The 12,218-nt window shown below is 36.0% G+C and overlaps 1 protein-coding gene across 1 annotated transcript; it reads right to left on the bottom strand.

Moving 5' to 3' along the window:
- Positions 1-1,335: 1,335 nt before the first annotated feature.
- LOC139959332 (uncharacterized) lies at positions 1,336-3,321 on the bottom strand. Its single transcript, XM_071956812.1, has one exon. It carries the CDS (start codon positions 2,945-2,947, stop codon positions 1,394-1,396), a length of 1,554 nt encoding a protein of 517 aa, XP_071812913.1. The 5' UTR covers positions 2,948-3,321; the 3' UTR covers positions 1,336-1,393.
- Positions 3,322-12,218: the final 8,897 nt, after the last annotated feature.

Raw genomic sequence — 12,218 nt, forward strand, 5'->3', positions numbered from 1 at the left:
CTGAATTCAAATTGTAATTCTACAGGTAATACTCAGCACTGCAGAGAATACTACTGTACGGAATGTATAACTAGCTTTAGGCTATAGCCTTAATATAAAATCATAGGCCGCGTCATGCGCATTAGATCTAAAACTAGAGATCTGCTCGTGGTCAGTCTGGCAGCATCTGTGAGACTGGCTTTAAACTCGACACCACAAAATTAATAATACGAACCGTCATGGGTACAGTTAGTACTCTGTTCACTACAAAAATTGTATGCAAAACTAGTCAAAACTTCGAAATGAAAATATTAAAATTTTGAGATAAAACTAGTCACAATTTCGAGATAAAAAAATCAAACTTTTGAGACGAAAAAGTCAAACGTTTGAGGTTTGAGTTGAGCACAGATTTTTGAGATGAAACTTCGTTATTTCGAGGTAGAAAGTCAAACTTATGAATAAATATCTCAATTTTGAGTCAAAATTGAGATAGAAATAAACACAAAATTCCAATTTTGAGTTAGAGTCGAGAACTTTTTTTCTCATTTCCTTAACCACCGTAGTTTCACCTTTGTGTCTAAATTAAAGGAATATTCCTGTAGTGGACGATATAACAGATATAATATTCTTTCTGAATGTTAAAAATTACGTAAAAAATGCAATGTTATTATTTCCCTCTTTCAATAAATAGCTGAAATATTATCACGAAAAAAAAACCCATTTCAGCTCAAATTAGCAGCCGTTTATCTGTTGTAAATCAGTTTCCCTTTTGAAGCCTGTAAAATGCATACGAACACGATGGGCATCTAACTCAAGCAGAGTGCCAAAGACTACCAGGGGAGGAGCCAATATTTCAAAGACGGACGAGGTTCTGATGTCGGTGAAGCGGACTCGCATGTAAGGGATCCTTCCCCGTAAAAAAGTAAAAATGTAGACTTGCAATGGTACATTCTGAGGCATATTTAGACTTTAAATCATATACAAATTAGGTATACATGCAATTGAAGTTGTGCTAATCGCTATTTCTAACTTGTGTGTATATGGAGGGGAAAGTTGGACCAACTCCACCCCACCTCCTCCTCCTCCCTTTGGAACCGTGCCCCAATACGTAGTCATTTCTCGAAAGGCAGGGAAATACGTTATACAAATTACAACTTAATAATATCAGGGTTAGTACTATAAACGTCACAAAAACGATTGAAAAATGACGTGTTCCGAAAAGAAAAACACTGCTTGAAGTCAGGCTAACTGTATGTTAAAAAGTAAACATTCAGACATGGAATGGTGCATTCGGGGGTATATTTAGACAAGAAATCGTAGGTCTAAATTGCTGAATTCATACAAAGTTGTGCTGATGAATATTTTTAACTTATATGCGCGTGGACTACTCACTCCCAATGTCTTCCTAGCCCGACTACGCAGAGTCATTTCTTGAAAGGCAAGTAATAAAATGCGCTGTACAAACTAAAAACATCAGGATTAGTACTACAAACGTCACAAAAACGATCAAACTCACGCGTTCCGAAAACAAAGCACCGCTTGAAGTCGAACCAACTGTATGTCCGTCATAATCAAAACTGGTTACCGTGGTGATCTTTGATTCGCAGAAAATATGGAAAGGAAAAGAAACAGTTGTACTTTGATTACCATATCTAGGGTCAACGCATACTGTTAACGTAGGGCGAATACCACCAGAAAATGACCATGTGAGGTAATTAAAGAGATTACAATTACACGTCCAATTATTAAATCTAATGTCAAGCACAAATGGATCCATGACATCGAATAGCTGCTCTGGTAAACTTGAAAGGTTGTAGGCGGTAAGATCGACAAATCGGAGATTTTGGGTACCAATGAATGACAGACCATGTACTGTATGGATCTGATTGTTGCGTAAATTGATGGTCTTTAAGTTTATGTTATTTTTGAAGGCGTCATTAGGTAGTTGAGTTAGTTTGTTTTCTGCGAGACTTAATCCAACAAGTCTGGGAAGTTGTCGTAAAAATGATACGGGGACTCTATGAAGGTTGTTTCCATTTAAGAGAAGAGAAGTGAGATTATGGGTTTCGAAACCAAAAACAAATCGATCTATAACAGAGATCTGATTTCTGTCAACAAATAGAAGTTTAAGGCCAGTAAACCCACTCAATGTGAAGCCTTTCAAAGATTGCAAAAGATTTCCTGTCAAGCTAAGAGTTTGACAGGAATTTACTTCGACGGATATATTAGATAGTTCCGTGATTCTACTATCATCCAGGTAAATGCCGATGAGCTTGGTCAGTTCTGGTACTCTTTGAAATAGTTCAAAGGAAAACCGATCCAAAATATTATTGGACAGAACTATAGACTTCAAACTGAAGACGCCGTTCAGCGCATCTGGGTGAACTTGATTTAAGTTGTTTCCTTTCACAAACAGTATTCCAAGTTTATGATTTGTATGAAAAGCATTTTCTGGAATAGTTAGAATGTTGTTATAGGAGAGATCAAGGTACGTAAGATTGGGTAGATTCTCTAATACTTTGATCGGTACTGATGATAATGCATTATATTGAAGATGAAAACTTTTAATCTGTTGATTGTTTTCAACTAGAGAATCATTTAAGACTAAAATACCATTCGACGATAACACCAGCGTCTCTAGTTGAGGCAATGGTGGAAGGATCACTAATCCATTCTGAAGACTTGATATATTAGTGAAAGTAACAAGTAGTGTTGCGTATCCTTGAAGGGTCGGCTCCTCAGGAAAAGTGTTTATATTTCTCGTCTGCCCGTTGCAATTTAAGGTGCCAAAATTACTTTGACATTGCTCAGAACATGTTGCAACACGAAATACGATGACAGTTATAAACACTATTGATAGTGATAGAAGTTTCTGTCCAGCTAAGAACATGATGACCGAAGTGGTCTTGTGATATGGCAGCTTTCCCTTCGAGGTCTCTCTGCAGGGTGAACCTTTTTGGAAAGGCATATATCGGCGGTTGGCTCAGTCTATAGTTGTATCTATTTCAAAACTATACTTGTTAAGCTACAGCACTAAGTTAATTCTTGAAGTTTCTTACTCCTAACCGTAACGTATGTGTTTATGGATTTTATGATCTCAGTCAGTTTCAGTTGATCTTTAGAAATCGCTTTTTTACTCGTTGGTTCCTTGTGGACGTCAATCTGTAAGTTAAAATCACCAACCGTTACCATGAAGCAAGTTAACTACTATATATATATGATCATGAACAACTGGTCGAAATGAAATCGCAGTTCCAATCGCAAATGCGTAGCGCTTCGTCCGAGTGTCAAAAGATAGTGAGAAAACTTTAACAAGTCTATACTCTTCAACGAAACAATTGAATTATATTTCTCTTACTGTAAAAACGATTGCAGCTCACCATGCTACGACCAACCTCTGAACCTTCTGTAAAACAATTCACTTCAATGCATACATTGAAGACTGTGCGGGGGTGTGAAGCTTTCAGTTGATGCAAACCACATTAAGAGACAAAACAACAAAATACCTCCTGGCACGGAGGAAAAATAGAACTAGTATATATTTTACTTCATTTTCTCTGAGATCGTTAGTGACCACGGTCTCAACGGGAGAGAAACTCGTTATTCAACTGCTGCTTTGTGTCATTTGCGAAATTACATTTATTTGCCTTCTTCCCTACCAAGTGTTTCTCTCAGTAAACAGAGGAATCCTTGCAGTTGCTCATTAACAGTGTACATAATCGGAAATAATAGGCGTCTTTAGTAGCATATACACTTGTAATTATGCAACAGGTATAAGTGGCTTCATCTGCCAAATGCAAGGAAATTCCTTGCCAAACCTGATAGCAATCGGCCAAATGACAAAATAGGGAAATCTGCAAAACTAAAGACCCCAGACAGCGGCATGACAAGTGCCAAAAAATGCAGACAGCAAAACTGCAGTGTGGTTTCGATGATGCTACATGAATAATTTTTTATCAATGTGACACACTAGGCTTTAGGGTATAGCCAGAATTAAAAACATACTTTAATCTAAGTAGTAAAACAAATGGCATTGAGATATAACAAACAATATTAACATTGGCAGCTAATGACCGAGATGGAAACTTTTCTTGCATTCAGCATACAGGTTGATCTCTACCAAAAACAACAGGCTTCTTCTGCCTAATGTGTTACACCTACAAGACGTACATTAAGCAGGTTCCCAAAATTTTGCGTCTGGTTTGCCTCTAAAACATCTATCTAGGCGACAGTTGATTTTCAAAAACGGCGCTTGGGCATTTCCCAATTATTACATCTAACCCTGAAATATTTATTCGGCACTCGACAAATGCGTATTACCAAATACGACGAAAAACAACAACGGAAGCAAAGATATAATACCGATGATTCACAATGATATAGTCCATTCCAATAGCAACTGTTACTAAGTCAGATAAAGATTGTAGTTATGTTTAGGTGTTGTCGGATTGGGAAAGGAATTGGCAGACGAGAAAGTAGACGAAAGGGCAGTTATATGTACAATGAAATAAAATACAACTGTCCTTGTTATTACATAAAATTATACACAAAAAAAACCAACGTACCGGTACTTACACACTTAGACCTTAAGTTAACGCGCGCAGAGGTACCTCCTTTTGGTAGGGTGCAGTGATGTAGGGGTTGGTCCGACCGCTTGGTACGAGACTGGTGATGTTACTGCGTTTTCCACAGGTAAGTATTTATAAAAGTACAGGTAAGCAGGTTATTAATTCTGACTGATTACGATAAATAAGACATCGGTGTTGGGCAGAGTTACAGGAAACAGAAAAGGGTTGTTATAAGGTAAAAATTCCAGACAGGTTCACATGTTATGACAAGAAGGAATAACTCAAACAGCAGAAGCCGAGGATCTGAGAGGCTGCGTCACGGGAAAGAGGCATAGAGCTACGTGGAACTGCTCGTTATATAGGGAGTTCAGCCGACCCGTAACCGCACCTTAGTATTCAGCATGACGTGGCTTGACAATAAGGAATTCGGCCACAAACTAAGAATGGTGAACACGGTATCCAGACAAAAACAAATTGACTTTGCATAACACAACGTATCGACAAACAGTACAACGTTTCATTACACACCTTTGTGCACAGGGATGTATGCAGCGACGTACATGGCAAAGCTAGCGACACACTTAAGTCAATGGAGATTTGGTCGAGGCTTTTGATTATCATCTTCGGATGCCCTAAGTTTCTATTACCAACAGCCTCTTCTATTCTTATGTAGCGTATCTTACATGTTATCCAATAGGCTGGTCGGTGGGAGATACGGTGGATTATAAAACAAGTTTTCCACAATTTGACCCCTGGTAACTCAAAAAAACATTTGAATTCCACACAAAAAATAGGCTATTTGTACTTGACGTGTCACAACTACATATTAGATTGGTCCAAGCTTCCCTACTTGAATGATCGTGTTTACAATGTTTTCACAACTTGACCTCTGGTGATCCCAAATAATATTCCCCCCCCCCTATCGTTTACAAAGCTGAGGGAATCCTTCCAATTCCCTGCAAATTTGCTGAAAGAATCCCATAAAATCGAGTAAACGGATATCTTAAAAGCTTAAATTTGGTCAGAAAAGCATTAATGGACTGAAAATTGCTTCGCATCTGGCAAAAACATATCCCTAATAAACAGTAAACCGGCGTCGTGAAGTTTTTGTCATAAACAATGTATTATCAATAACATTATTGTTCCAAAGGATTTGCTCACCAAAGTGATCCGAAGGTATTTTAAAGGTAGCCTTACTGCAAGTTATACAAATTTGCCTGATGAAGTAATTTTTTATACAGGAAATATCCTGGTCATGAAAATTACAATTGAAAGCAACTCTATACCAAACGGTGACAGAGAGTAATGAAATGAAAGAGCTCCTAATACCCCAAGTTGGCATTATTTCAATAGCGCTTGACTCAAGAGGTTTTAAGAGCATTAGCAAATTCTGTAAACATGTATTACTTTTACCCCCACCCCTCTTCAATTGGATTATACATAGTAAGTCTCCTAACTTTATCAGTTTTACCGTTTCAAAGTCAAAAATAGTAGCCTACTCTGGATTTGATTAATTAAATCTTTTGGAGGTTTTGGCAGAACCTGAAAAAGAAAACAAGTTGGCTGATTGCAAAAGATTTCCAATAGGTATAAAATCAATAAAGTGCAGAAGACCCGCAATATTATTTGCCGTAGTGTGATTGATCAATTCCAGCACAGAACGAATATTTTCCCCAATAAACTTGATTTTGAAAAAAAAAAACACAGTTTGATTATCCCCAACAGTATTGTCGACGATTCGTTTTAACTTGTTAGCCAATGCTTTTGCTCCTATCTTGTAGTCAGTGTTAAGAAGACTAATTGGCCTATAGTTAGTTATAAACTAGAAGCTACAACTGGAAGCTAGAAGCTACAAAATAGAAGATGCGGTGGGGTTTGACTATTTTTTAATAATGAATTAAGTTTCAATTGCATACCTGATATATCACTTTTTAATGATTCAATTGAGTCATTGTTCATTGAGGTTAATGCCCACAAAGTAAAGGATACATATATTATTGGTGTTGTATACAGACCACCCGGTAGCTCACTGGAAGGTTTTAGTTTTAGTATACAAAATATATGTCATAAACTAACAGAAAGTCGTTGCAAATGTTACATAATGGGTGATCTTAAGATTAAGTTGTCAAATAATACACCCAAGCCGAAAAGGTGTGAGCTTATATTTGTTCTCAACGTGTAGCATATTATGCATTTATATGCCAGGGTGTTATAACACACTAACAGGTGTTATGTTTTGGGAGCATGCGAGAGCTAGATATGTTAAAGATACAATACAGTAAATCGTAGTGGTATTATATATATTTTTATTTTTTATTTATATATATATATATATTTTTTTTATATTTTTTTTTATATAATATATAATATAAAATTATTTTTTATTTTTTATATTTATATATATATATATATTTAACACAGGCCGCAATAAAATGTGCCTCTAGCATAACACGTGTTATCATGTTATAACACAGATGCATATAAATGCGCAATATATTCAAGTCGAAAACGCTATTATAAGCAACTGTACAATTCGGTTCGGGTGAATAATAAAGCATCCTCTGGCTTTTTACAGAAATGTTTTTTCCCTATAAGTACTAAACCAACTCGTATTACCAGTAACTCATCTGCATTAATTGATAACATTACTACAAATGTTGATACTGTTATTACAACAGGTATACTTGTAACTGATATAACTAATCACTTTCCCATATTTCCTAAGGTTGTAGGATCAACAAACAGATCAGACAACCCTTTGGATATCCGTAATTATAGAAAAAATAGCATAAGAACTTTTATTTCAGAGATTAAACGAAAAAACATGGGACAATGTTTTGAATAAAACTGATGCTAATACTGCATATAATTCATTCTACGATTGCTTTAATCTAAGTTATAATAATTGTTTTCCGATTCATTACATCAGTAAAACGAAAGGGTGTAAGAAGAGACATCCTTGGATCACGAAAGTATCTTATCATCCATTAAAAGAAAGAAATTTCTTTTTTTAAACGCTAGTTTTAAGAACACTACAAATAGTAACAAGTCTACGTACAAAATATATCGCAACAAACTAAATCCACTCATTAGATTATCTAAAAGGTTATATTTCAATAATGAATTCAATGAAACCAGAAACAATGTAAATAACACTTGGAAAGCAATTAACAGTATTCTTCATAATTCTTCGTAAGCAATCGTCATATCATGCTACTTTTAAAGGAGATAATGTAGAGACTAGCAATGAGGATACAATTGCCAACTATTTTAATAATTACTTTGTAAATGTAGGTCCTTCGCTTGCCAGAAAATTAAAAAACAATTGCAAGGCAGAACATTTTATCCATAGTTACAATTCGAACAGTCATTCTGTATTTATTTATCCAGTAACTGAAGAAGAAATTTAAAAAATAGTCAATTCAAGTCTGAAAACCCCAAAAAGCAGCAGGATATGATAACTTTCAACCTGATATTGTTATAAAGTTGTACCTTTTACTGTTGAACCTTTGACGCACATCTGTATAATTTCATTCAATACTGGCATAGTTCCAGAAAAAGTAAACATTGACAAAGTTATATCAATAATTAATAAGGGAGAAACTAGTGACTATGCGAATTACCGCCCTATATCTTTGCTATCACGTTTTTCTAAAATTATTGAACGCCTTATGTTTAATCGTATTTATAGCTGTCTTAGCAGATACAATATTTTATGTAAAGAACAGTATGGTTTTCGCCCTGACCATTCAACTAAACATGCTTTGGCAGACGCCATTGACAACTTGTTTACTGAAGTTGACCATAATAAAACATGTATTGGCGTCTTCCTTGATCTTTCAAAGCTTTTGACACTATCGACCACAACATTTCATTGACCAATTTATCCTTCTATGGTATCAGAGGAACCACGCTTAACTGGCTAGACAGCTATCTTTCTAATAGATATCAATAAACCTCATATACGTACTCAAAATATAAACTTGCTAAAATCACCTGTGGGGTACCTCAATGATCTATTTTTGGCCCCTTAGTATCCATTATATGTCAATGACATTTGCCAAGTCTCTAAAATTGCTAACATTACATTATTTGCTGACGATGCTAATATTTTCTTCCATTCTGATAATCTAGACACACTACAAAGTACTGTTTCTAATGAATTCAGTAAATTCTATGATTGGTTTACTGCTAATAAACTATCTATTAACTTTGCGAAAACTATTTATATTGCTTTCAACACTGATAGAAAATTCATTGGGATAAAGACATAATAATGAACGGTAAAATCATAATCATGTAACTACTACGAAATTTTTAGGTGTTGATATTGACTGTAATTTATCATGGCTCAACAACATATCATCGATTTCTTACAAAGTCGCAAGAAATATTGGAATACTCTCTAAATTGAAGCATTTCTTCCCACATAATATACGTAGAACGCTTTATAAAACACTGATCTTACCACACCTAACATACTGTACAATTATTTGGTCTGGGACACACAATATGAATCTTGATCACCTTAGCAAACTCCAAAAAAGGAGCTATTCGTCACATTACCCATTCTGCACCACGGGAACACACTAGTCCGCTATTCAAGAAACTAAACTTGCTTATACTCGATGATATCATCAAAATGAATTGGAATGGGTTACTGCCGGAAACAGTTTTGTAATAATAGTAACAAAACTTTTTATCACTATCAAACGAGACATACTTATAATGCACATCGTAATTTTTACCGTACCACTATTGGAACCTATAGCTTTCGTAGCCGTATAATTAAAACATGGAATTCCCTTCAGATAATATACAGGCCAAAAAGTCGTTGAGTTTATTTAAGAAGTATTTGAGAAAAGACATCATCACAACATACTAATACGGTCTTTATGCTGCATTTATATATATTAAGTGATTACATACACAGGCTAAATTCTTTATGAATTAGTACAATGTTATCCTGTCTAGTTATTACTCCTTAAAGTATCTGTATCATTCTGCTCATTTAACTTGTATTATATTTTTCTTCTTTACCAGGGAGTCTTCTACTCTGTTAAGCCAATTCAGGCTTTATAAAAGACTTCCTTTCACATTGTAATTGTTAGATTTTTGTGTGAAACAAATAAATAAACAAACAAACCTAGGGTCCTTATCCGGTTAACGAATAACAGTAATAACCCCTCTACTTTGACCAAGAAAAGACCAATTGTGTCTATAAAACTCAGTAGAGAAACTATCACTACCGGGAGATTTACCATGAGGCATTGATCATAAGGCTTTTTGATATTCATCAAAAGTAATGGGCCCGTCACAAGAGCTGGGGTCCGATTCCTCTGAGTGAAGTCAGGCGAATCTCTAATAAAATGCAAAGGATTACATGGTGCATGAGAGTATGAAGACTATAAAACAAACTTATTTCACGAAGAATATCTCCACTGTTAGTGGTGACATTGCCCCCATTGACATTTAAACTAAAAATGTTGTTTGCTTTGATACGCCTTTTCTAATTTCAGAAAATGTTTAGTGCTATTTTTCACCAGCTTCAACGAGATCTCGACCGAACAATAATGACATGAAGCTTGCCATCATGGTCATGGACGGCGATCATGGGGGGGGGGGACATGTCCCTCCCAATATTTTAGGTGGGGGATATAGTATCTAATATCCCCCCAATATTTGGTGACATAGTCTTTTTGTGTGGCTATAAATAGAAAGTAATGCGTGAGATTATTTATCGAAATCATATGTGGCGGTGGCTAAAACTTCATCTACATCCACATGCTGCAAGAGGTAAATGACTCTTCGTGGTCGTTTCTGTGACCTGTGACCGTATAGCATGATGTCACTCATGATTATTATCATAATGTCTGTACATCTCTTGTGTATGAGTGTAATTACGTACAATCATATATATGAACCACATCGATAAAACATATGGGTTCAATGGGTTTCCATTTGGCCTGTTTCCTACAATATTTCTAACCGCAGGCGCGTAGCCTAGGGTAAAAGGGGAGACCGCCCCCCCCCCCCCGAGCATATTTTTCGTATTTATTTTTATGATATCGAAGTTTTATAGTAGCCGTTATAAGAGGTTTTAATATTTGTACACCAATAAATTAACTGTGTCTGAACTTTCGAAAATTCCCTGACCACCATTCTTCATCATACTTCCCCTCTACTCGTGCAATTTTGACCGGTCTGTTAGGGGTTGGAGGAGGTTTTTCTATATTGGTTGTTCATAGATGAAATTTTGTGCAACATTATGGGTATGTTTTGAGTGAATTTATCACGAGAAAAGTTAATTTCCAAATTCTGAACAAATAATTGGCTTAAAACCTTGAAAAGTGGGGTTGACGGATATTGTAGGCCGCGACGTAGAATCACCTACAAAGCAATGATCCACAGAGATGTGATGAGGGGTAAGATGATGTGTGACTGGTGACAATCTTCAAAAAGATTATATGAAAAGAATAATTGAAAATACTTGTTTCTCAGGCAAAATTGACATCTGGTTGGTCAGTTTCAATCCCGAGAAGAGCCCTTTCCGGTGATCTGGGGGGTATCAAAACCAGAAAATGTCTTTTACGCTGCACGCCAACCGACGGTGCAATTGATGGCGCTACACATAAATTACGTTTTGTAACGAGCTGGTTGTGTACCAATTCGCGCCACCCGGGTTAGTAAATCCTGAATACGTCCCTGATTAGTATTGAAGAATTTAAGTGACGAGAAACATCATTGAAGAAAGCAGGATTATCTTGGTTAGGGCAATAGGTACAGACCATGGTAAAGAGCCGATGATTGTAGCAAAAGTCAACAATAATACATCTACCATGCTGATCATTATGCACTTTAACAATGTCAACCGAAAGATTTGCATTAAAAAGAATAGCAACACCTTTACTTAAAGCAGTGCCACTCATTAGTCCACAAGCGCTCCAAGTCAGGGGAACTTTGCGTTTCCTATATAAGAATGATATTAAAGCGGTTGCGATGAAAATATGCAAATTGTTGTCTACGATTATTACTTTGCCTTAAGCCCCTGACATTACAGGAGCAAATCTTAATATCAGCGAGGGAAATGAAAAATGAATATGAATCGAAATGTGAAATTCATTCCTTGCATCCAATTGTACTAACGACGAAAAACAAAGTTGAGATGGATATAAAGTCCACAAATACACGAACACAGAAAAACACAAATAAAATCCATAAAAGCAGTCAAAAGAGAAGCATCATGTCCGGGATCTACTTGGGTAAACAAAAGTCCCGTTGATGGTTTCTTGTGGGGATGTATTTCAATGTTGACAGAGTGTTGCTGGACAGCAGGAATGACAAAATAATTTTAGAATAGATTGGAGCCATAATGTAGGGGAATGGTGCAGCAATTTAGTGGCCGTCAGGAAAGACATCATTCCTCTCTAGAGGCCTCCAGAAAATAATGATTATCATCATAATAATAATTATATGACCTCGATCGGTCGTAATGTTGTTGTCAAAACATTTGCTTTGTCGCAGCTTGTTTTTCTCATTTACTTAAGATCTTACGGAAAAGAACTTATTTTTTACTTTAATTGCTCAGAGAATGACATCATAAATATTTCAAATCCTTTCATTTACCAAATCGTTAGTGCGTGGTGTGAAATTTCAGTTATGAACCCGAAT

This window comes from Apostichopus japonicus, chromosome 19, assembly GCF_037975245.1.
Source record: "Apostichopus japonicus isolate 1M-3 chromosome 19, ASM3797524v1, whole genome shotgun sequence".
Lineage (NCBI taxonomy): Eukaryota > Metazoa > Echinodermata > Holothuroidea > Aspidochirotida > Stichopodidae > Apostichopus > Apostichopus japonicus.

Bases quoted from the DNA above. Each gene is read 5' to 3' on its own strand.
- LOC139959332 (XM_071956812.1), bottom strand. From the start codon at position 2,947: ATGCCTTTCCAAAAAGGTTCACCCTGCAGAGAGACCTCGAAGGGAAAG.